Below are 27,089 nucleotides of genomic sequence, written 5' to 3' on the forward strand. Positions count from 1 at the left end.
GAGGTGAGTGGTTTGTTCTCAGAGCTACAAAGTGGCACATCTGGGATTCAAACTTGGTTTTCTGTTGGAATTTCGCTCAAGCGGGTGTTTTGGGCTTTCTTACACTGACTCCCTATGAACCAAGGGAAACAAAGTCTTTGTGTCTATAAAACCCAAGTGTGCATGTGTGCTTGCTCAGTCATATCTGACTCTGCGACCCCATGGACTGTAGCCTGCCAGACTCCTCTGTCCATGGAATTCTCCAGGCAAGAATACTGGAGTGGGTTGCCATTTCCTTCTCCAGGGGATCTTCCCACCCCAGGAGTAGAACCTGTGTCTCCTGCATTGGCAGGCGGATTCTTTACCGCTGAGCTACCTGGAAAGCCCCAGAGAGAGGCCCAAACGCTGAGGCTGCTTCCAAGCCCGGGGGCCCAGGCGATCTTCTCCCAAGCTCATGTGGACAGGACAAACTCACAGAGACAAGGATACTCAACATCCAAAGGGGCTGTTGTTACCCAGAAATCTTTATTACAAAAATATTTTGCAAGCCAAAAAGTTTAAGTTGCAACTATATACAAAATGGGGCCTGTTTCCTTCCCCACAGTCTGAAAATAAACTCCCAAAACCATGCTCCTTCCGTACTGTTGTTTGGACCGTTTCCTTTTCCTGGGGTTCGATACACAAGGTATGGGAATCTCCAGGCTGCCAGGCTAAGTCTAAACTACATGACTTCCTTGGCCTCATTCCTTACTCCTCTTCCAAAATTCAAAATAAAATTAAAGTGGCACCAAGAAAACATTCTTTTAAAATTCTGTATGTGCTTGTGTGTGCTCACACACGTGTGCTCTCTCTGGGTAAAAGAGAGGGAGACCAGGGTTTACAAGCCAACCTTATGGAATTTGGAAGTAGCTCGAGCCAGGTGGCTGGGACACTGAGCTCCCAGATGCCACAACTCGGCTCATGGGGCCAAAGCTGCTCACATGGCCTGTTGGCTCAGCCAGTTCCTGGATGCCATCATGTAATACAAATCACTGTTCCCCAGAGAGGCAGGTCTGTGCTGGCCTCCCAGGGTTCCACCTGGAGGACCTGCTGATGGGCAGGATGGCTCAGCTTCTGGCTCTGACAGCCTGTGCCAGGACTCCCTTGGGCATCCAATGGCTGGACCCAGAGGGCAGTGAAGATTAGCATCTCAGCTCTGAGAGTGGATCAGTTACATGGGAAAACTGAATAAACAGGGCTTATGACACCTGCTTGCCCTGGGCCCAGCTAGGCTGCCACACTGAATTGGAAGGGCCAGGGTTCTGAGGGTAATGGGGTCAGAGCCTCTGCCCAACCTCTTGAGACAGAGGGACAGAGGGTGGGTCATTCCTGGCTTCACAGATGTCCAGGCCTCCTGGCTGTCTTTGATTTATTCCAGTTTGATCCAAATAGGGTTTGGGAACATAAATGAAAGATTCTGTCTTCAGAGAGCTGGAATGACAGGGGATGGGGCGGGGGGTACAGCCAGGCACAGCTTCCTACCCTGCATGGCCCTAAAGTGCTTGTGAGAGATGGAGGGGAGGGACAGCGTCTTTCCTCCCCCCTCTTTACAGGTAAGCATACTGAGGCATGAGGTCTCAACCAGACCTTGTGGAGAAGGAGGCAGCCTGGAGAAATAGGGGCAGGTTCAGACTTACCACACTGGGGGCTCAGGAAGCAGAAGAACCAGCCACGTGGAGGGAAGGCTAAGTGTCTCCATGGAGCAGCCAACCTGGAACCGTCTGCCCCACCCTCAGGGCTCTGGGACCGGGAGGAACTCAGTTTCTGCCATGAGTGATTCTCTCCTGGACAACTGACCGTTCAGCCCCAGACTGTGCAAGACCAACCACGCACATCAACACATGACAAAGAGCCAAGATAACGCTGCTGTTGTTTTAAAAAAAAAAAAAAACAGAACAAAACACCACAGATCAAATTTTCTAACACCTCAGTTTCAAGATTGCACATTTCACATTTCTCAATAATTTACAGGCGTCCACAGCGAGATGTTGTGAGTTAGTGCTTGCTGAAGGAAGCGAACTCAGGTCTGGAAAGGAGAGGTGGGGCCACATGGAGCGTCATAGTCAAGATGACGGGTCCTCTAGGTCTCGAGGGCTGCGAGGAGAAAGGGTGTTTCTGTCCCTCAGTCCTTGGTGGTGGAGGAGTTCCTCAGAGGGTCCTCTCCTCCCCAGGGCTTGTGGCTGGTCACTCCAGGGCGGGGAAGGCCAGAACTGCTGGCAGCCACTGCACCAGGTCTCAGGAGGCGGGTCCAGCTTCCCCATGGACAGGCAGTTCAATCTAAAGGGGATAGCTTTCCCCAAAGCCCCAGCTGGTAGTTCTGGGGGGAGGAGGAGGTATGTTTTCTCCCTCCTCACTCTGGAAGATCAAGCCACGGAGCGTCAAGGAGGCAATCAGAGGTCTCTAAGACCATGACCAAGACCCACAGTTGATGGACAGAGGCGTGAGAGTTCTCGCACCCACAGTGGCTCTGGCCAGTTCCAGGCCAGCTCCCCGCCTGGTTTGGCAACACCAGCCTCCATGTGTGGCCACGTTGGAGGGTCATGGCTACCCTGGAAATGCTGGTGAGCCAACTGGGTTGAGGAGACAAGAGCTACCCTCACTCCTGGGTCCCAGGGCCTCTGCCACCCTAGCCCCCCAGGAACTGGGCTGGTTGTCCTCACCACGGCTGCTCCGTGTGGGACAGAAAGGCTCATGGGGACAGACCCTAGAGATGACCACGGCCCTGTTCACTTCCTCTGGACCTGGACACTGGCATACTCTGAGTAGGATGGCTCAGGCTTGGGGGCCGGTTGCTTGGGGGTCCGGTTGAGGTGGACCATGTCCAGGTCAGCGTAGGTGAGGGTGTCCTCAGACACAGGTGGTGGGCGGGCCTGAATGCTGGCATACTCCGTGTGGTTGTTCGGTTCATTGGCCTTGGGGGTTGATTTCTTCCCCTTGGGCAGGTTCAGGTCTGCATATGTGATGTCATTGTTGTCTTGGATCTAAATGAGATAGAGAGAAGGTCATTCTGGAGCCCCTGCCAGTCACCACTGGGATCAAGTCCGGATGCTCTGTCTCCTCTTGGCCTCCACTAGCTCAGCCTTAATTCATGTCCCCTCTTCTCCAGCCGAGGTCACCTGTCTCCAGCCTTGCCCTTCCAATCAGCCTCCTCTTATAGCCTGAAGGCTCTTCCTAAACGTCAGTGTGGTCACTTCATAGCCCTGCCTCAATGTCACCCCTCCTGCAGTTCTTGCTTGCCTTTCCTGATGCGCTTTCCTCTGCTGAGAAAGTCCAGCCCCCTTTCTCCTTGTGATGAAGCCCAACGCACCCTGTCAATTTCATCCTAAGACCTTCCGCTCAGCTGGGTCCAGGACCGTGACTCTGCACTTCCCTCTGTGCTTCTCCATCACAGCACCCACCCCTTAGCTAGGACCGCCTGTGCCTGTCCAGGGGTGTGCATAGATGCTGATCCCCAGTGGCTGGGGACATTCATTTATTTACTCATTTATTAAACAAGTATTCACTAGGCATTTGTTATGATGCAAAAATCAAGGCTGGCACAGAAAAAACCAATCAATGTTAAATGAATAAATGAATGAGTGGTAGATGAATAAATGGATGGCAACTCTTCCAGCCCCACTCTAGCTGAGGCTGGGGACTAGGGAAGAGAGGATGGGAGTTTGTGAGAATGAGGGCAGCAGTTAACAGGAGGCAAAGGTTTTGTAGGCAGAAGTCGGAGTGTGAATCCGGGTTCTGTTCTCTCTGGAGGAGGGACTGGGCAGTTCACTTAGCCTCTCTGGGCCTTGGCTTCCCCATCTTTAAAGTAGGTCTAATAATAGTATCTGTTGCCATGGTCACTGGGAGGATCCGATGAGCTGGTCTCAGGACAGAGCCTGGCTCGTGCTGGGTGCGTGGATGTGCGGCACATGTCAGCAATCCACCACCTGGCAAACCTGAGCTGCTCCTATGTGCCTGTCTTATCACTCACAACTGCCATCTTGAAATTACCCATCATGAAAGATACTTCGCTTCTTTGTGCCTAGCAGCTTAACTGTGGAAGTGGAGGGGAATGACCAACACCCATGATCCCAGCTGACACACAACAATAACCTCAGACCCTGACGGCTCTCACGTGGATCACCTGATTTAGGTGCTATCACAACCCTGCTTGGTAAGACATATTTATCCCACCTTATGGTGAAGAACCTTATAGCCAGGGAGGTGAAATAATGGGGTCAAAGTCATACAGCTAGAAAAGAGTCGAGGTCTGCTGGCCTCTAAAGCTGTGGTCCGACCACATGGCCCCTGTCCTCAACCCTGCATGCTTGCTCACTTCTCTCTGGGAAACCCATGCCAGCATTAAGGGCTGGGAGTCCTAGTTACAGGGCTGCGAGCTCACAAGAGCCCTGCTCACTGCCCAGGGCTTGGCACATAGTAGGTCCTCAGTAAGTCCCGACTGACTGTAAATTCTGTACAGGATTCAGTGACCAGCTCTTTCCACCATCATTCTTTCCCTGGAAAATTCCAGAAAGAACTTTGACTTTTAAAGTGCCAGAAAGTAAAATGACTGGGGAAAAAGCCTTCCTGACCCATGATTGGAAATTGTCTTGTATTTCTAATCATTGCCTGAGCTGGTGGGGGAGGGGAGGTTGGCATCGAGTCGGGAGAGTTCTGGCCTACAAACACTGTGCATTTTGCCAGCCTGGCTCTCTTCAACAAATTACAGCTACAGCGATGACAACTGCCAGGGAAATGTCAAGGACAGCTGGCTTTTCTCATTCCAGGTTCAGGGCTGGGCCTGTCTCCTTACAAGACGCTGAGGAACCCTCTGCCTCCCAAGGTCTGATAGCATCAGCCAGTGCAGACAGGGCCAGAGTTCTCAGAAACAGGCCACCAACCATGGTGACTGCAAAGCCTCCTCAATAATGCTGGGGTGGAACTGCCAGCTCCAGGGGCATGTGCCGTTGCACGAGGTGATCAGTGACATGGGGCCTTCCCATCAGCAAAGGCAGTGCAGTGCTGTGTTCCCGCACGTGAGAGACACAGGGCTGCAAGGGTGCTCCGGGTAGAGGGGCTGGCCAGGCACAGGCACGGAGGCCGGATGGCGTGAAGAGCACTAAAGCCAACTCTAGCAGCACCATTTACACAGAACACATGGTGGATGGTGCCCTTCCAAGCTGCACAGTGATTGGCACTGAGAGAGGCTGGGAGAGACTCTCCAGGCTGGGGCCGGGGCAGGGGGTGGGGGTGTGTGTGTGGTGGTGGTGGTGTGTGTGAGATGGGTGGAAGGATGCGGGGAGGGGGAGGGGGAGGGGACGGGAGGACTCAGGAATGAATGTAAGGATCCTCCACCCCCGGCACCCACCCACCCTGGTGAAGAAGTCTTAATTTAGAACAGGATCTGCAACTCCTGTTGATGCAAGGAAATCACACCACCGATCTCCCAGGAAGGGCATCTCACCAAGGACTGTACCTGAGTTGTTTCTCTGGTGTTCTTCTCGGGCTCGTGCAGCCTAAAAAGGAAAGAGACGCACAGATAAAAATACCCTCACTATCTCTAGTGCTCATGCACACGGATAAGAATAACATTTAGGTTCCACTTCCTATACGGGTGGAGGACATGGATGAGCCGTTCCCAACAGAAACACAACTGCTGATCACATGTTTGGACCAAAGGACTTTTCAACAATGCACAACTTTTTTTGTTTGTTTGTTTAACCTACTTTATTATCAAGGATCTTTAAAAACTGTAGTACTCGGTGCTGGGGAAGCTGCGGTGAGACTGGCAGGTTCACGAACTGCTGGTGGAGGGGCTGACCGGCATAATGCTCTCTGGAAACAGCTTGTCAAAGTCAAGAGCTTGGAAGGTGTCCTCATCTTTTGACTCATAACTGCACATTTGGGGGTATTGGTATTCAAAATATAGAAAAAGCTTTATGCACTAAGGCATTTACCACAGAACGAGATGGGAGAGGGAGGTTTACATCTCACAGCTCCACCAATTGGGACTGGTTAAGGAAATCAGGATAGATTTTGTAGATAAAGACTTAAGAGGTTTATGAGGAGGCTTTCTTTTTTTTTATTACAAATGATTACATTAAAATGATAAGCATAAAATTCTCTGTGGAATGACCCCAATTATGAAAAATGTGTGGATAACACTGGAAGGAAATCTAGTAAAATGCTAACAGCAGTGGTCTTGGGGTGGTATTTTTTCTTCTTTTTAGTTTCCTAATGTTCTATATTCTACACACCTAAGTCTTATCATTAAGAAAAGAAAAGAGGAGGGCCATGTGTTCTGATTAATCAAAGAAGCCGTTCATGCACTTGATTCTGTAATTGGAGGCTGTGGCTTGGCTCACTGCAGGGTCACAGTCAAGGTGGTGAGTAAACCAGAGCCACTGATTCGGCAGTTGTGTAAATTCTCAAGCCAGCCACTCTGGGGACATTAGCCTGGCTCATGTCAGAAATGAGCAATGGGGCTTGGCAGCGGGGTTATTAATGGATTTGGCATGAGTGCTTGGCTCAGAAAGCAGTTCTGGGGCATGACGGGCCCCACGTGGCCACAGCAACAGCCCTCTGGGAGCAGGGACGCTGTCTGGAGAAGACTGCTCACTCGGCTCCATCCATGCCCCTCCTGCTTCCCACCTGTCTGGGTCCCCACTGACTCTGGTTCAAGTCCAACACCTCGACCTGCTTGTAAGTCCCATGGAGTCTGGTCCTGGCTGACCACCCCGCCTGCTCCCGACACACCAACCCAGACTCATTCACTCCGTCATCCTCATTCACCCACTTATCCACCCACCCAATATTTCTCAAGGGCTACTCAATGTGATGCACTTTACATGTCAACAGCCTTGAAGGACCTCCTGAACAGCTCTTCCTCTTGGTTAACCTTTGTTCATCCTTCAAGACAACTACATTGTCACATATTTGGGATGGCTTCTGACAGTGCTAAGCTGGCTGGGCTGTCCCTCCGTGACAGTTTCAAACTCCTTGCATATTTTCCCATCGGGTTTGTATGTCTGTCTGCCTGCCATGCTTCCTCACCACATGGGTATAGGTGCTCAAGAGGCTTGGAAGGAATGCCGATCAGTCTGCCCCAATGCCTTTGCACACTCAGTCCACCTTGCCTCTTCCTCTGATCCACTCCTTCTCTTCCCCCAGAGTTGTTTCAAATGGTCATTTCTCAGGGAAACCTTCACTATCCCAAAATCCATTCTCAGAACACTGGGTTCCTCTCTCAGAGCGATAATTATAGATGGGAAGCAGTTATCCATTTTGTCATGTCTCTCTCTCCTTGGGTTTCTCCCGTCTCAGTGAATGGCATTGCTATTACTCATCCTTGTGCTCAGCTAAAGAAATGGGAACCGCCCCCCAATTCCCCTTCCTCCTCCTTTACAACCCGTGTCTAATCCACCACAAGGCTTGTCGATTTGCCTCCAAAATACATACCAGACACCATCATCGCCACCATCCAGGTTTCAAATTTCTGAAGAGCTTCCTCCTGGCGTCTCTGCTCTAGGTCTGCCCCCCCACCCCCCACACTCCACTCTCCACATGTAAAATGCATACGTGATGTCATGTCACTTTTCTGCTCAAAACCCTCAACTCCTTCCCACCACACAGTGAAATCCATCTCTGTGTCCTGACTGCCCGGCCCACGTGATGTGCTGTAGCCCTGTCTCTGGCCTCGCTCACTCCACACTGCTCGCCCTCCCCCTGCCTCTCCCCCGTTCTGCCTCCTCCTTGGTCCATGAACACGTCCAGCTGCTCCTGCCTTGGGGTTTTGGCACTGGCTGTTCCCTCTGCCTGGTCCACCCTTGCCCCTGATGTTCCCAAGGCTAGAGCCTTCTTGCCCCTCAGCTGTCATCTAAATGTCCCCTCCTTAGATGGCCTTCCCTGACCACCCACGGCACACCCGCTCCCGCCTCTGCTTTGAGCCTGTGCATTAGTCCGCACCTGTAGCACACCACGTATTAACCTCCCAGCTAGTATGGTAACTTGCCTCCCTGTGGACCATGAGCTCCATGAGAGCAGAGACTAGGTCCATGATGTTTACCACCGGAGCCTCGACACCTAGTAATGAGCTGGTGCATCATCAGCACGCTAGAGATGTTTGTTGAATGAATGAACGAACATCTGTCCCATCAGATCAAAAGTGCAACCGACCGGGGCTAGTGTCTTTTTATTCCTTTTTGCAATCCCCCCAGCTTAAGGCCTGGCGCTCAATCCAGATGAATAAATGAAAGAATCAGGGAAGCCTTAACTATTCTAAGAATAAACGCAGTGAATGTCTGACAAGTGAACAAATGGCCAACGAAATGAACCCCAGTGCCCAATTAAGGGAGCAGAGCCACATTTTCCTCTCATCTGAGCTGGGGAGGATTACAATGTTCTCCTGTACATTCCTAACCCAGGGAGTTAGAAATAGCCAGTCCTCCCACTGGCCCTGCAACCTGATGGGCCCTTTGAGTTCAAAGCAGAGGTACCCCCAACTCTTGCCACTGCCCCTCCCCCTCCCGGGAAGCTGGCTTATTATCCACGCCAACATTCTCTGCAAAGTGTCTGATCCCAGCCAGCCGAGCTGAAGCTGGCAGCTGCATGGAAAAGCACCAGTACCGCTCACTAGCTAGCGCTTTGGTTTAGAGAGATCAAAGGGAGCAAGTGATCTCACGGCTCCCTGGGTAGGATCATGCTCAAAAACTGAAAAAAAAAAAAAAAAAGGCAGAAAACGGTTGGCTTCTCTGGGGAAGAAGAAACAGGCAGCAAGAAGCACTGGATCAGTGATGAAGAGCCTCAGCTTCAGCGTCAGAGAAACCTTGGTTGACTCATAGTCTGCACTTTGCTAGCTGTGGGTCCTTGGGAAGGTCACAACACTTCTCTGAGCCTCAGTTTCCTTAACCACATATAGGGACAATAATAAGCATCTAAAGCAGGGGTTCTCAAAGTCTGGCTTAGAAACAGCAGTGTCAGCACCACCTGAGAACTTGTTAGAAATATAAATTCTGCATCGAAACTCAAGGGAAGGGGCCAGTAATCTGCGTTTTAATAAGCCCTCCTAGGGATTCTGCTACACACTCAAGTTTGAAAACCTCTGTTGAATTAAATTGGGATAATAGTAAATCACAGGATTTTTGTGATAATCAAATCACCAATGAGCTAATATAGGTGAAATCATAGATCTGTGCCTAGAACACAGTGAGTGCTCAATAAACGTTAGCTGCTGCTGTTGTCATTATTATTATTGACACAGCCCTTTTCTTCCAGAAATGTATTGATAATTGGGGAGATAAGACAAGTAAAAATAGTGACAGCAGTAAGAATGAAGCAAAAAAGAGAGCTCCTTCCATAGTTGAGGCTGTGAAGCCACTGACAGGGATAGTTTTTGGGATTCATGAGGTTAGAGATCAGGGATTACTGGAGTGGTCTGGGGTAGCATTTATTCATTCAACAAACCATTACTGAGCACCTATTCCATTCCAGGCACAGTGCCAAGTTCAGCAGTAATCAGCAATGAACGTGAGGGAGGTAACCCACCCTGCCTTGAAGAGGGGTAGGTCACACTACAGGGACAAGTGCAGAGACAGCCTGGATAGCCCAGTGTACCCAGCTCCCAGGAGGAGACTCTGTCCCTGGAGGAGGTAATGCCCTCGCTGAGCCCAGAAGGAAGAGCAGGAGGTAACCAAGTAAAAGGAGGCTCACCCACGCTAGCTTCCATGTCAGACCACTCCAGGGGCGCTGTTCAGAACCTGCTGTGACTGCCAGGCCCTGCAGTTGTGCAGATCCTGGGTGATTCAGGAGCAGGGGTGGGGAGCACAGGGTGAGGAGAACGAGAATGCAGCGTGAGGGAGGAGGTGGGGGCCGAGGCTGAGCCATGGAATTCAAGCCCTGGGAGTGGTAGTGAGTGAAACTGTCCAGCTCAGCAGGGCTGCACTGCAAGAGGCTTGGGGGCCTCAGGAGAGCATCTGGAATGTTAGGAGGGCCACAGGGAATCACTGAGGGGTTCCAGGCAAAGGACGAAAGCCAAGCCTTGCTCTTGGGAAAGAGTGTACTTGGTGTGGGAAGAATGGCGGGTGAAGGCATGGCAACAGGAAACACATTTCTCTGCGGGCGTGAGGAGCCCGGTTTTGCTGGAATGGTGGCTCTGTTTGTTCGGGGACCCAGAGGCTGGGAGGCTGGCCAGGGCTCAGAGCAGGAAGCCACCTGTAGAGGTCAGAGCAGAAAGCAAGGCTTTCTCCCAAGGGTACCACAGACTCCTGGTACGGCAGGAAGGCCCGATGCTTCCCAGGACTCCTCAGATAGGTTAGGTGCTCCTGCTGTGTGCAACCACAGGCCTGGAATTGCCCCCCACCCTACCTGCCACCAGTGACCCCCCAACTCAGCATACAGCACTCCCTTCCCCCAACTGTGGGGTTGTCTCTGACCCTACAATCTGTCAGCAAGTCCCCTTGGCTCTAATTCCAAAATATCTCCAGAATTTGACCATTTCTAAACCCATCCAGGCCACAGCCATCCGCCTGGACCACTGCAGCAGCCTCCTCACTGGCCCCTCTGCCTCCACCCACCCTCCCTCCTACAGCTTGGTCCTCACATGTGGTCAGAGTGGCACCTTGAAAACAAAGTCAGATCAGCTCCCTCTTACGCCCCTTCATCCAACTGGGAGTCAAATCCGGAGTCCTAACAGCCACAGCCCCTAGACAATGGCTTCCACTCCGCATCCTCAGTTCTGTTTTGCAATTCTGAAATCCACAAAGTGCTAAAAGAATCAAAAGATCTGCAAAACCCATTTGATGGCAAAACCTGTCCTAAATGAACATGAAGCAGTTTATAGTTTGTATTTATCGTACTTAGAGACGACGTTCACGTTTCCACACAGGCACATTCACGTGGTAGGTGATGGGGTGCGGCCTCTACTCTGCTGGGGTGAATGCTGGTGGGGGGAGTGCTTCCCCAAAGCTGCAGTCTGGATTAGTCACCCACCTGCTGTGTGGGCTGCAGCTAAGACACATGGGCTGCACCTTCTGACCTCATCCCTTCCTGTCCCCTCGCTCCTTCTGCCCCAACTGCTGGCCTCCCCCATCCTCCCAGCCCACCTTGAGCCTTGGCCTTGCCTGCTCTCCTGCCCAGCCTGTGCCCCCTCACGGCTCCCCAGCTTCAGGTCCTTGCTCATATTCCCTCTTCAGAAGAGGCCCTGCCCTTGCCCCTATCTCCATCCCCTTGCCGTGTTTAATTTGTCACCACCTGACATGACATTACAGACTGTTTCACCTCCACACTTACTGCCTGCTCCTCTCACTGGCGTCTGAGCTTCATGAAGGTCCAGACTGAGTCTTGTTCATTCAGAACAGAACTGGCATATAGTAGGGACTCAGCAAAAATCATGGCAAATGTTAAATCAACCAACTAATGTACCTTCCATGATGTAATGTCATCAGTTTAGCCTCTGACCAAGGCACAGTTTTCAGGAGGCACAGGTGCATCTGTCATACCCACCTACCCTGGCACTGCCCAGGCTACCTGTGTCAAAGCCCTCCATAAATACTTAATGAACAAAGGAAAGAGCACAGTATACAATTAGATTTGGGGATGGCATGTGCAGGAGTTCCTGCCACAGTCCAAACAGGATTTGGTAAGGGTCTCACTGTTTGTGGGCATCAGTCAGGAAATCAGTGCCTCTGTGTGCTGAAATCACCTCATTTGAGGCAGTAATTAAAGACAGATCTGGTGGGAGGAGCTTACAAAGGAAAGACACAGGAAGGCTGTCTGGCACAGGAGTGAGGGTCAGTGGGTGCGGATTCTGCTCGGCAGTTTTGGGGGGCAAACAACCAAATAACTGCAAAAGCACTCCAGCCCAGTGACCTACTTACCTTGTAGAAGAAGTGGAGCCCTTGGCTGAAAGAGAAAAGAAAAAAAAGAAGCCAGTTATTCAACTTAGAAACACACTTTTCTTTTATAATTACTTTCTGGAGGGTGCAGAGGCTTGCCCCCAGGGATGTTGGGAGGAATTGTTGCAATCATATCCTCCAAACCACAGGAAACCCCATGCCCACCCCAGTGGGGTGGGTGGTCCATTATCTTTCGGCAGAAAGAGCTGGGCCTGCCAGCTTTCCCACTTCTGGGAATTGCCAAAGGTCAGATCCCAAAGCAACCTTCAGCCTGAGAGGGCCAGCTGCCCTCCCTCTGGCTGAGCCTCACTTCCATCCATCACACACATTACTTGAAACCCTACAGCAAGACTGGGTGCCCATCAGGGCCCTTCACTGCTGGAGAACAGGTTCTGGCAGAACTGCTAATTGGGGGAGCAAGTGCAAATTCCACTTCTGCCACCCACTCACATGCTGCGTGACCCTGGGTGGGTCATTCTCCCTCTCCCAGGTTAGATCTCAGTGCTCTAAGTCACACGGGTGGGCTGGACATTCATTTTCATCTCACCACCTTTGCAAAAAGGATCATGGGAGGAAAGAAAGGGTCTGTCTGGCTCAGAGGTTTTGAGCCTGTGATGTGGGGCATCCCACAGAGAAGCCACTGGGGTTTGCCACCATTTGACTCTGATTTTGCTGTAAAATTGTAATTAAAAAGCAACATGCACAGGCAAGTGTGCTCTGTATCACATATTAGCAGGCTGGAGGCTGCCACACTGCAAGAATTCTCACTGCCAGATGAACGCTTGGTGCCTGGGCAGGTATTGGGTTTTTAGGTGAGTGGTACCCATTAGATGTAGCAGCTCAGCATCTAACATTTGAATGGAGGCTGATGGGCTGCCAAGTGCTGGGACACGAGTCACCTCAGGGAGTCCAATGATGGGACACTGCTCATCTCCATTCCACACTAAGGACACCAGATGACTCCCTAAGGTCACGCAACGGGAAAGTGCTAGAGCTGAAATTAGGATATTTCACTGTGAGTATGAGGTAGAGAGTGGCAGACACCTCCAGGGATTGACAAGGGAGAGGGGGTGTCTCATTAGGATAGAGGCCAAGTGCAGTGTGGTCTCAAACATGGTCCCTGGAGACCCACTGCCATGTGAATCCTGGCACCAGCACTCACCAGCTGTGAGACCTGACCAAGTTCTATAACTCTCCCATGCCTCAGTTTCCTCGTCTATAAAGTGGAGTTAGGTCTGTGGTGACTTCAGTGCCTGGCACATCAAAAGAGCTGACTGAGGGCCAGCCATCACTGTCACTAAAGTCTACATTTGAGACCTGGACTCTGCACACAAGCAGACCCACCATTCAGGGCTGGGTGGCCTTCACCAGCGTCTGCAGCTCTCCAACCCCCATTTCTTCTCCAGAACACTGGATGGCTGATACCCAAGCCCACGGAAATGAGCTCCTGTGTGCTAGAGCCTGACGTGGTACCCAGGGATAAAGCTCCAAAGGAGGCTGGGGCTTTATGAACAGGCACTATGAATGCTCCATCCAAGGGCTGGCTCGTCTCCCAAGGTGGACAAGAGACCCTGTTTCCCCATCCAAAGAGGAGTCCTGCCTGTGTAGGGGCTCCAGGAATGTTAGGGAAACCATCCTGCAGATCACCTGGAAGAACCTCTTCTAGATTCTAGAGATGCCAGCCCTCCCAAATGGGAGTTTGAGGCTCAGGCAGTCTCTCAGGGCTGAGTCCTCCAGGCAGTCCAGCGGGGAGGGAAACTTGGGGACCAGAGGAGAGGGGGTGCAGGAGGGGTGTGTGGCTGAGGCACAGAAAGCCCGTCAAGCTCTGTCTGGAGGTCTGGGTGCAGAAATGCAGCTCAGGACGGCATTTGGCACTCTGCCGGCTGTGGCACGTGGTGCTGGGTCACAAACAGCATTTTTAAGAGAATATAGTATAAAATATGACAAAAAGGAAAATATCAGAGTTCCAATTTTATAGATGGGGTGTGTGTGCATTGGGTTGAGACATGAAATGTATTTCTACCACTTGTAGCCAAAAAGGTTTCAGAAACACTGGCTTAAAATAGTCTTCAAGAGTGGGAAAGAGGACGTGCATTTTTTTAGGTCTGACAATGTGTCCGCGCTGTTGCTGCACATGAGCTTATTTGTTTCATAACTATCCTCCAAGGCAGGCACTGCCACATCCATTTTACAGGTGAGGAAACCGAGGCTCATGGAGGCCAAACTTTAGAGCATAAAACAAGGATCTGGAACCCTGGTTCATCTGACTCCAAGTCAACAGAAACAACTACACAGACACACACAGGCACACACGTGCACGCATGAGTGCAAACAGGGCACAATGTCCTGGACTGGAACTTATACCCTCCTGCTGTAGTCAAAGGCCGCACACCTTGCCACTATGAGGGGAGCCTCCCAGGGAAGTGGTTCATGTTTCTGGTCTCACCTACAACACTGATTACAGGGGCTGACATCGAGAGCCTGCTGCTGTACTGGGCATCTTGCTAACGCTGTTCCCACAGTTACTCATTTAATTCTCCCCACAGCCTGGGAGGTAGGTGGTGGTATTCTCCCCACTGCCTTCCTGCCTCCTGCCGGGGGGCTGGGCACATAATCTGGACAGGTAAGGGGAAAGTAGAAGTCTGCCAGGGGCTCCTGGGAAGTACCGTTTCCTCCTTGAGACCCTTTTGCCACCCTGGCATCTCCCCAATTCCCACATCAGCAGTGGTTCTGTGAGACTGTGAGGCCTGGAGCAGTGATGCAGCAGGGTAGGGGGCCCACCCATATTTCAGCCTGGTGAAGGGGCTGCACAGCCAAGGCAATGGTACCCCTGGCCCACCCATATTTCAGCCTGGTGAAGGGGCTGCACAGCCTAGGCAATGGTACCCCTGACCCACCCATACTTCAGCCTGGTGAAGGGGCTGCACAGCCTAGGCAATGGTACCCCTGGACTTCTTGTTACTGGGAGTAACCGGACGTCCTTATGACTTAAACTACGTGTAGCCCAAAGCAGAGGCCTCTCTCTGTCTGGGAAGTACAGCCCAGGGGTAAACTCTCGGGGAGGAACCAGGGAACCCACCCACCTTTGTTCTGTCTGATTCGGAGGAGGTAGAGGGCTGCGATCAGCAGGGCCACCAGCAAGGCACACACCACGCCCACCACGATGAAGATGCTGGTCCAGTTGTTGTCATTCGGGCCTAGGACCACACACAATAGAGGCTTCATGTAGGAAAATTTAAAACAAAGAAAAGGAAAAGCCACTGCCCCTTTTCACCACGAGGCAGGCATCATTAACTGAGAACATCTGGCTCAGATGTTTCGGCCCCGTGGGCATGTTCATGGATCTGCACATACTTCCCCTTGTGGGTTACCCACAGGCAGCGCAAAAACTGTGCCGAGGTGCCAGGAGGGAAACATTGCTGTCAGCCTTGGAGGAACCCCGGCTGCAGGGTGTGGGTGGAATTGCCCTCCTGAGGAATAGACATACGTTCCTTCTCACCTGAGTGAGCCATGGAGCGGCCACCCAGGAACACAGGTCTGCCTGGATCTCCTAATGGCAGCTGGGGCATCACACACGACGGGGGGGAGGGTTGTGAGGAGAGTGACCTGCCATTGGACATGCAGAGCCCCGAGGCAGTGCCCTGGTCCATGCCTGGGGCCTAAGCCCAGGAGGGCTGAGCCTAGGACACTTGACATGGAGACAGTGCAGAGGCTGGCACCAGACACAGGAAGGGGATCCCGCAGGACAGTGTGCAGTCAGGAGCAGGGCTCCGAGCCACAGAAATGCAGGTTCAAATCAATGCCCTCACTGAGCGACCTTGAGCAGGTCATTTAAACCCCCTCACACACTGGCTTCCTCTTACGTTATTGAGGTCAATAGTCATCTCTACTTCATTGAATAGCTCTGAGGAATACCTCACTAACCAACCAACCACTCACTCTTTCATCCTTTCTAAAAGTATTTCTTGGGTGTCAACTACCCACCCAGCCCTGAAGCCACAATGCTGAGACAGCCATGGTCCCAGCAGCTGAGACTCAAAGCTGAGAGGTCACCAGGGTCACCTCCTTCAACACTTCCAGGGGCAGGTGGAGCAGCCCAGAGACAGGCACCGACTTGTTCAAGCTCCCCAGTGACACAGACAGCCCGAGTGGATCCACACATCCTGTCTCCGAGGGGAGGGCTCATGGTGGCATCAAAGGGCAACTTGACAGACCCCAAGGCTTCTTTAGAGCTGTCCCTTTCAGGATGCACGAAGGAAGGAAACGGCCTCTATTCTAATCCATTCAAAGGGTTTGCTATGTACAAGGGTACAGGTGTTGGAACATTCCACAGTGGCACCAAAATGCCAACCAGGCACTGTCATTCTGAAGAAAGGGACAGAGGCTGAGAGAATGACACCCTGACACCTTTCATTCTCCCAGGAGGGTGGCAGCATCGCCATCATCTTAAATGGGCATGCACTTGGGCCTAGCAACATTCCCTGGGGATCATCCCATAGAAATAGCTGCGCATGTAACAGAATATGTACAAGGGCAGTTAGTGCAGCACTGATCACACTTGAGATAAGCCACAGACAGCCTGAAGCCCCCGACCCCATTCCAGTGGGGCAGCCAGCGAGAGTAGGCTCAGGTCACAAAGAGCAAGGGGAGGAGGTGGGCGGGCAGGGAATGGTGAACACAGAAACTGTTAGTAGAAGAAAGCGAGAGAGTACACCATGAGCAGGACAATCCCTCTCCTTCCCTGCTTTCTTTCTTTCAAGGATATTTATGTCGAAAGATCTATAAAGAATACGCCACACTCTTACCAGTGGTCACTCTTGGAGGTGGGAATTCACTTTAAAATTCTATTTTAATCTATTGACTTCTACATTGTTCTATAAAAAGTATGAATTACTACCTTTAATATTAAAAAAAAAAAAAAAAGATCAACAGCTGGGTCAGTTGCAGTGGTGACCTCACCAGGGGTTTGACCTGTGTCCTGGTCCTTCTGGGGAGCAGAGACCTCCAGGGTATGGTTTTTGGAGACCGCCGGCTGCCCGTCGTGCTCCACCTGGCAGGTGAGCACCACAGCCTCCCTGTGGGCAGAGGAGTTCACCAGGAGCCAGCTCGTCTGGTTAAAGGTCCCGTCCTTGTTCTCTACGAGGACTGAGGTTGCTTCTGTTCGGGACATGTTTCCGTTCTCCAGCCAGGTCAGCTGTAGGTGCCGGGGGTAGAACTTGTTCACCTGGCAGGTGACGTTCACCTGGTTCCCAGCTGACGGGTAGCCAGTAATCTCCAGGGTGGGTGGAACTGAAACAGCACAGGAAGAAGTTCTGACCTTATGGAACAGACATGTCATAGGGGAGGAGAGGGATAACAGCGCAGCACAGCCCGGGAGTCACCCAGAGCCAGGCATGCAATAGGGGCTCAAGCACTGAGGCTGTCTCTGCATATGAATGAAGTCACTATGCACAGTGCAGGGCGCACAGCAGGTGCTCAAAGGCTGGGCTCCTGTTAGGTTAACCATCTGTGCAATCTATAAGCACAGCCCTGGTATGCAGTTGAAATATGATAACTGCAGCAAAATAAATGAAGTCACTAAACACACAGGGGCCTGACTTACAGTAGGTGCTCAGCAGTTGAAGAAGCTATTGGTAAACTATTAGCACAGTGCTTGGCACATGACAGGCATCCACCTGGCAGCTGCCATGAAAACAGTAATAAGTGACCAGCTAGGAGCCTGGTGACTGGGCAGGATTGTCAGGAAACAGATTCCAGGCAATTCAAGGCCTGGAACAAAAATCAGGGGGAAGGAGCAGGTTGGGGCCTTGGGGGCAGGTATGTGCTTGGGATGACATGAGGGGCATCTACCTCGGATGGTCTCGGACAAGTTGGCAGTCCCACGGAGAGGAGGGCCCCCCTGCAGGGTGACGTGGGCCACCTCGCAGATGACCTGGGAGTGAACGTCTCCCGTGGCCAGCAGCACTTTGGTTGTACTGTTGATGCTGTAGGAAACGTTGTCGTGCTCTGGGTCCACGCTGGTCTGGGAGGCTGAGAGCTCATTGCCATCTTTGAACCATTTCAGGGAGATGTTTCTGGGGGAGAAGCCGTGGGATGTGCAGGTGAAGTTCACTGTCTGCTCAGGTGTAGCCCTCACTGTAGGGCCGGATACCACGGGAGGAGAGGGCTTGGCTACGAAAGGAACATTTATAAACACTGAAAACCATTGTGATTATCATCACTAATGAAAAATATGTAACATAGTTAGGAACTATCACATATATTATTATTTTAATTCTTCAAATAGTTCTGGGAGGGCACTGCCATCATCCTCATCTTGAAGGAGACACACGGGTTCCCTGGGGTGACTGAGTCAGGAGTATGGAATTCCAGGTCTGAGTGCAAAGTCCACCTTCTTTCCTCTGCAAGGTGATTTCCCACCAGTCTGGGGACAGGAACAAAAAGTGCTAACTGGTCTCAGACATTCTTCCTATTTGCTATTCCAAGCTGGGCTCTCCTGGAAAACTTAAGTTCAGAGAAAGCATTTATAGAAGTGAATGCAAGGGAAGCAAGGGCACAGTGGGACCATATGGAAGCTTAGCCAGGCTGGCCATCCAACGAGAGGTGTGACCGAGGTACTTCCTAGCTCCTCCTCTATGAAGTGGGACAGCAGGCATTATCCCTCCTGGGGCTCCAGTGGGAGAGTTAGATAGTCAGTGGAAGCATTTTTGCCATGAGTAAAACACAATATGCTTCACCAAACTAAATAAACACAGATTTCTCTTTAACCCAGACTATACTTATATCCAGAGAAGGAAATGGCACCCCACTCCAGCACTCTTGCCTGGAAAATCCCATGGACGGAGGAGCCTGGTGGGCCGCAGTCCATGGGGTCGCTAAGAGTCGGACACGACTGAGCGACTTCACTTTCACTTTTCACTTTCATGCATTGGAGAAGGAAATGGCAACCCACTCCAGTGTTCTTGCCTGGAGAATCCCAGGGACAGGGGAGCCTGGTGGGCTGCCGTCTATGGGGTCGCACAGAGTCAGACACGACTGAAGCGACTTAGCAGCAGCAGCAGCAGCAGCAGCAGCATACTTATATCCAGAGCTGCCCCTTCAGGTACCTATGAATTTACTCCATAGTTTTCACTCTTTCCACAAATATTCCAGTAAGACTAATGTGTACCAATCCTTAAATTTGAAAGAAAGGGAGCAAACAGATACTTTTCTGAATCTGGGTTCTTCTCCTAGATCAGTTTTGGGTTGAAACAAAGATCGCCGAGTGCTGAGAAACCAACGGTGGTTAATTTCTTAATTGTTATTAAATCAGAAGACACACAGAAACAGGCTTATGAAGCAGCAGAAGCACTTTTTGTGTCCTGAAAATATACACAAATCAGCAGGTCAAAAGTGAGGGCAGTTTCTCCCTTTAGAAAGGTCCTGTGGGGCGTCTCCAAATTGTCCATAACTACCTAACACCTCCTGTAAACGTTGGCAGATAGCAACTATAGAAATATCTACGCTTGTAAATATTTAACTTGCTTCTTGAAACTCATCAAACATTTTGAGGACATGGTAAAGAGCTGTTACTTGAGTAAGTCAAATCATAAAATCATCAGCATCCTGAATGTAAAGGGAGCAGATGCTGTGATTAGTTACCACTTATCAAGAGTTTCTTGGGAGCCTGACACTGGGCTGATCCCTCTAGGAACCTCAGCTCTTTAATCCCTCCACCAACTCTGAGAGGGAGGGCTGAGTGTGGCCCCATTTACAGGATGAGGCCCAGGAAGATGCATTATGGTATGAGGCCAAGAACACCCAGAGAGTAAGTATCAGAGTTCATCTCACTGCACGTGGGGCTGATTGATTTTAGCGTCTCTGATCTTCACTCTTAAGCCTCAGTGACTCTAGACAAAGCGGATAAAGCACCACCTGGTAAGATGAGTGAGGGTGAATATAAAACAGAGAGCCTGGCATATAGTAGGTGCTTAAACAATAATACCCAAGATTGTTATCATATCTGGTCATTCCTAGGTCTGACCAGGTCATACCTAGGTCATTCCGAGGTATTTATTCTCTAGGCAGTAAGAAGGCAAAACAAAAGTATTGTGGAAAAAACAACAAAAGTCTCAAACCTTGTTCCCTGCAGTTGCCATGAAAGACTCGCATGAATAAAGGAGTAGAAAACCACCAAGTTAGGATCCTTTCCCTCTTTTCAAAACTACCCCCTCAGGAAAAAAGTTGGGGAAACTGGCTTTCAAAACACACAAGGCATCACAGGTGTTTTCCTACAGATCAGCTCTTTTCAGAGCTGGAAGCATTTTGAAAGGACAGAGGGCAGATTTCGTCAGTGTCACTGTGGTTATTGAGGCAGGAGGGCTCTGGGCTGAGCATGGAGTGCTGTTGGGGATTCCAGCACCTGTTTAGACACACTCATGTTTAAAGATGGGAAGATTTCCCTAGCAATGAAGCCCAGGTATGAACAGGTGGTCTGAGTGGGCAGGAAGCCCCTCTCAGCCTAAGTGAGTTCTGTTGGAAGTGAGGGGTGTCCCTGCCAACCCACTTAGGCTGACTTTCTTGGGCCTCCTAAGAGCTGTCACCATCACAGACTATTCTGAACACCCCAAAGATCTGTTCTTACAACCCAGGCACCAAGTGGAACCTACCTTTTTCAGGGAAAAACTACAGCTCTCCCTCTGTGACCTCAGAGAACACGTAGCTCAGGGCTTCTCTACCCTGGCTAGGCACCAGCATTCTCTGCAGGAGTTAAGACACTCAGCTGCCCAGACCACATCTGCACACTTAAATTAGAATTTCTAGGGTGGACCCAGGGTCCTTGGAGCTTGTCACCATCTCCCAGGTGATTCCAATGAGCAGTTGAGGGTAAAAGTCACCTAGTTCCACCCCAACCCATTACACTTAGTCCTGGAGGGAAAGTGACTCTTTCAAGGTCCTTTGGCTCTGGGACATCAGAGCTCACATTGGTGGAACCTGTCCTACGTGCTCGGCTCTGCTCTAAGCTCTTGACGTGTGTCCTCATTCAGTCCCTGCAGCTACTCTGTGAAGCTGGGGCTGTCACCAGGGGACAAGGACACTAAGCCCCAAGGTGGGGAGGGACTCATCAGAGGTCGCAGAGCCAGAACGGGGCAGAACCGGGGTGGGGGCCCAGGCAGGGGGCTCGACCACTGTGCACTGAGCTCAGGAACACCCTAACCCACCCTATCCAGGGCTTCCTAGACCCTCTCCAGTCATCACAGAGCCTTGCAATGGTGTGATTCCCACCATTCCACAGATGCGTAAACTGAGGAGCAGGGGGAACTGAGATGTGCCCAAGATCACAGAGCCTGAGAGGCCAGCACCATCGCTTCCTGAGGGGCTGTCCTGTCACCAGGCCACTATACTCCTGGAACACCCTGCAAAGGCTGTGTGATTATCTTCTTTCTATAGGTGAGGAAACGGGAGCCCAGCACAGGGAATTGGGTCTCAGCCTGGAAATAACACCTTTAGTTAGGAGTCCCTATTCTGTGCTGGTGATTTAGACAGAGCTCCTCAAATCCTTCCAACTCTCCTGAAAGACAGGATGACCACCATCATGCAGATCAGGAAACAGGCTGAGGGAAATGAAGGGTCTGTCTCCTCTCACCCCCTGACTGTGTCCTGGTGTTTCCTGTCAAGTCCAAGCTTTCAGGTCCATCAGCAGAGCAAGTGCCCACCTTCAGGAGCCCCCACACTGACCACCACCCCACCTTTTCCCTCAGATTCTTGAATTCAAGTGACTACAGGGAGAAGTAGCCTCTGAGGGCCCGGCCCTGGGGACCCTGGAACAACAAGGGAAGACGTGGGCTCCCGACGCCTGAGTCTAGAACAGGAACTCTCGCTCACACGGGGCCCCACCACCCTCTAGGGGACACCTCCCCCTCCTCATCCTCAGTCCACAGAACCAGGAGTGGGCGTGCCTGGTGCTGCTGGGGTCGCAGCGGCCCCTCTGGGCTCTGTCCACACCACCCTTCCCAGACCTGCTCCTCAGGGCCCTGGTGAAGGGGCAACATCACACCAATGGGGAGAAAATCTCCTGATGCGTTTAAGTGTGTTTTTTAGGAAAATCATGACATATTGTAGTATTTGTCTGAATTGGTTATAAAGGTAGTCCTGCCTCTCACACAGGACTCTTTTTTTATACTTCATACTGAAGAATAGAACAATACAGGATTTTAAGAGGACAAGGCTGGAATTTTCTCCCCACTTTGACAAGCACGGTGAAGTATGCAGAGAACAGGGTTGTGAGTCAGACTGCTTTGGATTCAATCTTGGCTCTCCTACTTGCTCACCAGCCATGTCCCCTCCTTGAGCCTCGGTGTCCTCATCTATAAAAGGACAACATATGAACCCCTCCCTCAGACACTGGTTATAAGGAGTAAAAGCCATGAGGAAGATTCCGCATCTGACAGGCTGCTCCCCGCCCCTCCCTCTGTTCTCACCCAGGGAATCATCTGGGCAGGCGGCCTGGGGAAGAGGCAGAGCAGCCTCCTGGGAGGCGGCAGATCCGAGTGGGGGGGGGGGGCCACTTCCTGGCTGTGATTGGTGGGCAAGGAGCCCATCATCTGGGAAATTAAGTAGTATCTGCAAAATCAGGAAAAAGCCACCTTCCTTTTCTATGTCCAGGGGTTTTAGGGAGATTCAATTGTTACCACATCTAAGAGAGAAATTTGGGGCAATTTCTACCCAAATTTAAATCCACATACTGCCTGAACTAGCAATGCCACTTACAGTGGGCGTCTCCCACCGGAGTAGAGTGATGTATAGGTAAGGTTATCCACTGTAGTTCTGTTTTAATGGCCTAAGTTTGGGAACAACTTGTTTGTTTGTTAACAAAGACCGGTAAATGCTGTCTCCATATGCCAAGTGCTTTGCAGCTGTTGAAATACTGGGCATGATTTGGAAAGAAGGATTTACGGTTAAAACAAAAGTAGGAAGAGGTTCCCAGTCACCTTGGGTCTCAGGGCCTGCATGTAAGGGGCATTATGAACCTTTGGGAAACCTATGAAAAGGCGCCCTGTTCAATGGTTCAAATTAAGGGGCTTTTATTTTGCTCCCTCCTTGTACCAGGCTCTTCCATGAAACCAGTTTCAATGTTGCTGCAGGAAGGGGACTGGCCTGGAATCGGACTGGGTTCTGGAAGGATCCCCTCACTGACCATGTGACTGTGGTCTGGGTCCCTGTCACCTCTTGGCCTCAGGTCCCCATGTGTACATGGGGGGTTTGGTGGATGGTGTCTAAAGGTCCTTCCTGTGCTGACAGTCCAGGATTCAGGAGTTAGAAAGAGGATCCTGGGCCTCTGGCAGAAAACCCTAAATGAGTACCTTTGCTACCTCAATGGGGCTGCCCCTAAGTCACCCACATGGGGACATTTTCTGAGATGACCCAGCTCTGCTGGAAGCCTTCAGTGAAGGGTTTTCTCAACAGATCCCCAGGAAACACCCAACCTCTGGGCATCTCCTCCAAGCAGGACCATCAGAGTAAACACTGAATGTCTGCCCAAAAATTTCTTCTCAGTGTGTAGTTTCTGAAGAAGATATAAACACATCTCCCCTCCCTGCGCTGGATGGATTTCTCCTCTCTGGGAGGAAGTGGACATAAGCTTCACGGGAGAGGAGCCCTCGCCTGCTTTGTTCACTGCTGCCTCCACAGCATCCAGGGCAGGGCCTGGCACACAGGAGGTGCTCAGTAAGTGCTGAGCAAATGGAATACTCAGCCACATTGAAGGGAGTACTCTCTGCAGGCAGGTGGTAGGATCTGACCTGTGACAGGGAAAGTCACTCAGACTTTCAGTTCCCTCATCCCTGGAACCAAAGAGCTGGATGGGATGAGCTGGACGAGGAGTAAGTAGCATGACCCCCACAGACCTCAACTTCTCTGACCTGTAGAAGGGAGTGAAATCAGAACATGGCCAGATCATGCGAAAGCACACAGTGCTGCATCTGACTGCCTTTTTTTTTTTTTTTTCTTTTTTTTTGCTCACAGAATGAAAAGCATTCCTGTTGACATGTTATTACAGACCAGCGGACAAAGGAGACCCAGGCCATACTCACCGCTCACAGTGAGATGAGTGCCTGGTCCAGACTTAAACTCCACGTCACCACGTTCTCCTTTCTGGAACTTCACACAGTAGTAGACACCAGTGTCTGCTGGGGTGATGTTACTGATGCGGATGGAAAAGTCCATGTTGTTTCTCTTTGTGGTATCTCCAACATTTGTTACTCTGGCGAAGGGGGCTTCTTTTTGACTGAAGATTAACTCCCGACCTGGCCCAGTTCCCCTGAACCACTTGATGGGCCCCACGGGGCTCAGGGAGGTCACGGTGCAGTGCAGAGTGGCCATCTCTCCTGCTGCAACTGACACTGACCTCTCAGGCTGAATCACCTGCAGCTCCCCGTCACCTGCCGCTCCTGGAGGAAAACACAAAGCAGTTATTTATTCATCCTCATGTGATCCTGTAGGTTTTCTCAAGTGTTTATCAACGGCAGCTTTCAGTGACTGAGCATACCATGAGCTGGCCTTGAACTCAGTCCACTGCACATGTGACCCTCACGACGAACCTGTAACTTGAGACCCTATTACAAAGGAGGAAACTGAAGCACAGAGAGGCTAAAAATGTGGCAGATAGTAAGTTTGAGTACCTGAGCCATCTATGGAAGTCATGTCTGAACTGGGCTCTGAATTCAAGTCTGAATTTACCAGGAATCAAGAAAGGGGCACAAGTGCTCCTGAGAGAAGGAACAGCCTGGGCAAAGGTTCAGAAGTGGGTGGCAGCACAGTGTGTGTGAGGGGCTCTATCCTGTTTCAGGTCTGGCTCAGCAAGCAGGCCCTGGGCAGAGAGACTATACTCAGCAGTTGGGTCCCAGGTAGGCCATGGTCTAGTGAAGTACTTGGGTACAAGGACCTGGGTGTGAGTCCTGGCTCAGTCCTGCTGAGTGACCCTGGCCATCACTCAGGCAACCATGAAGATCCTACAGGGAGGCCTGCGAGTGTGCTGGATGCTGCCAGGCACTGCGTGGAGTGAGTTACTGCCCTCTGGGCCTTGGTCTCGTCTGTCAGTTACTATGGCCTTGTCTCCATGGATCTCTGGTAGGAACAAACAATATGCCTAGGCCAGAACAGGGTCAAAAAGAAGGGTCTAGTGTCTGGAGCCAACTGAACTGGTTTGAGACCTGGCTCACTTTTTATTCACCCATGACCCATTGCATCAGTCTCAGTTATGTTATCCACAGGAAGGGTAGAACACCCACAGCCTTCTGTGTGTTCTGGAAGGAGAGTGAGATGACACACAGAAGCCCCTGAGCACCAAGCTGGGCACAGTGACTAAATGGACTTAGCTTCCATTGGCCCTCACTGACGCCCCCGCAGGCCAGGTCCAGGCTGGATGCTGGGACACACAGGGGCTGAATCCAGGTCAGGCCTCAAGGGCTCCTGGGATGGACAGGTGGAAGGAGTCCAGGAGGTCAGTGGGGAGGGGGGCCTGAGCCCCACATTGAAGAGGCCTGGGTACATGATCAGGGATTCCCAGTAGAGGAGGTTGGGGCAAGGGGGACACAGAAGGAAGATGGACAGGCCGGGTAAAGATGCTGTCGGAGGTGCTGTGGCTGCTCAGAGTGAGGTGCAGCTGGGGCCCTGATTCTAAACAAGGTGGGGGTGGGGAGAAAGGGCAGATCATGAAGACCCTGGAGAAACACACACACACACAGACATCGGCAGAGGGAGGAGCAGAGACGGAGTGAGAGACAGATATGCGGGGAGAAAAAAGAGAGAAAAGACAGAGACACGTAGTGATGTCAAACTGGCAGACGTGCAGATGGGCCAAATGGCCTCTGCCTGTTGCCCCACTGACCCGACGTGACCCTGTGCTGTCCTGACCTAGGCCACCTTGCTTTGTACATCAGACAGGGTTGTAGCTGATGCCCCAAGCAGGCCCTCACCTCTGGTTGAGCAGGAACAGTGACCTTGTGAATCTGTCTGGCCACAGACTCCTGTCTGCCTTCACTGCAGGCAAGCCTGGACCACAGGACAGGCTTCTCATCCCTCTGCCCATGGTCCCAGCTCTGACTTCCATGCCAGGGATTGCCCAGTTCTCATGGCTGGTGATCAGAGATGCAGAGTGGCAGCCTGAGGGCAGCCCAACCCTCATGGTGCAGGGAAGAAACCAGAATCCACAGAGGGCAGGGGCTTGGGGTGAAGCGGGTGGCCAGGTGTGTGGGAGACACAGGGAGGAGGCCCATGGAGACAGGCACGCACCCTGAGACATTCCAGGCCTCATTAGCAGCCGCCAGTAGCATCCACCTAGGAACGTGCCCAATGGGTCCACATCCACACCAGAGACAACGCTAGAAACGCAGCTTGGAGTATGCACAGGTGCTGGGGCCAGCAGGCCTGGGTGAGAGTGCAGTCCCCACCCAGCCAGCTCAGCGCCTGCCCTTGTGGGACTCCATCACCCACTCCTGACACCCACCCCCCGGGACAGTCATGAGGAAATGGCTGGATATAAATGCCTGCAGCACACGTGCTGATTAAACTTTAGTTTCTGTTCCCATCATTATCAAAGGTACATTATACTTGACTTTCTCCCCAAGCAGCAATGTGGATTGACATTTCTCCCCAAGCAGCAAACAGGATCCACAAGGAAGTGTTTCTGACCCCCTGCCTAGGACACTGGCTGGCACACACTGGGCCCTTGATAAACACACACTGAATGAATATAAAAATGAAGGAAGGAGGGATTTCACTTGCTCCTGGGCAAATCCTCTCTCTGAGCCTCTTTCCTCATCTGTTTAAGGGGCTGCAAGAGGCAGGTCTGGAAGACACCAAGCCTGGAGCCTGGGACTGGGCCTGGACCATAGACGCATGTAATCAGTGGTGGTTATTATTACCCTCATCAATACCACTGCACGGGGCTGTGAGTCAGCAGCTGGCGAGGGACCATGAGCAGGACATGGGGTGCGGAGCCAGGAGCACGGCTGGGGCAGGGTTATTCTTGTGCTGCACCCGGAGGCCTGCAGTCACACCCAGGGAGGCGACAACAAAATCTGGCATTGTGGAGGGCTGTCCCCCCCACTTTTTTTTTTAGCTCTTCTCAAGCTCTCTCCACCAACTGCAGCCAGATTTAGGAGGTTTAATTAATTAGCCAGTGTTTATAAAGCGTTTGAAGAATTTTAAAAGTGCGACGTAAGT

General features: G+C 51.5%; 1 protein-coding gene across 5 annotated transcripts in view; it reads right to left on the reverse strand.

Moving 5' to 3' along the window:
• Positions 1–485: 485 nt before the first annotated feature.
• Positions 486–27,089, reverse strand: part of SIRPA (signal regulatory protein alpha) — a 43,221-nt gene continuing 16,617 nt past the window's right edge. For 4 of the 5 annotated variants that reach the window (XM_070381338.1, XM_070381337.1, XM_070381335.1 and 1 more), the window contains exons 3-9: positions 23,957–24,313; positions 17,736–18,056; positions 16,845–17,174; positions 14,969–15,082; positions 11,868–11,892; positions 5,459–5,510; positions 486–2,999 (exon numbers count right to left, since the gene is read on the reverse strand). In XM_070381338.1, coding sequence (XP_070237439.1) covers positions 2,745–2,999; positions 5,459–5,510; positions 11,868–11,892; positions 14,969–15,082; positions 16,845–17,174; positions 17,736–18,056; positions 23,957–24,313 — 1,454 coding nt within the window. In that variant the 3' untranslated portion in view covers positions 486–2,744. The remainder of the gene's footprint in view (positions 3,000–5,458; positions 5,511–11,867; positions 11,893–14,968; positions 15,083–16,844; positions 17,175–17,735; positions 18,057–23,956; positions 24,314–27,089) is intronic. The other variant, XM_070381336.1, reaches the window with a different exon arrangement.

This window comes from Bos mutus, chromosome 13, assembly GCF_027580195.1.
Source record: "Bos mutus isolate GX-2022 chromosome 13, NWIPB_WYAK_1.1, whole genome shotgun sequence".
In the NCBI taxonomy this organism is placed as follows: domain Eukaryota; kingdom Metazoa; phylum Chordata; class Mammalia; order Artiodactyla; family Bovidae; genus Bos; species Bos mutus.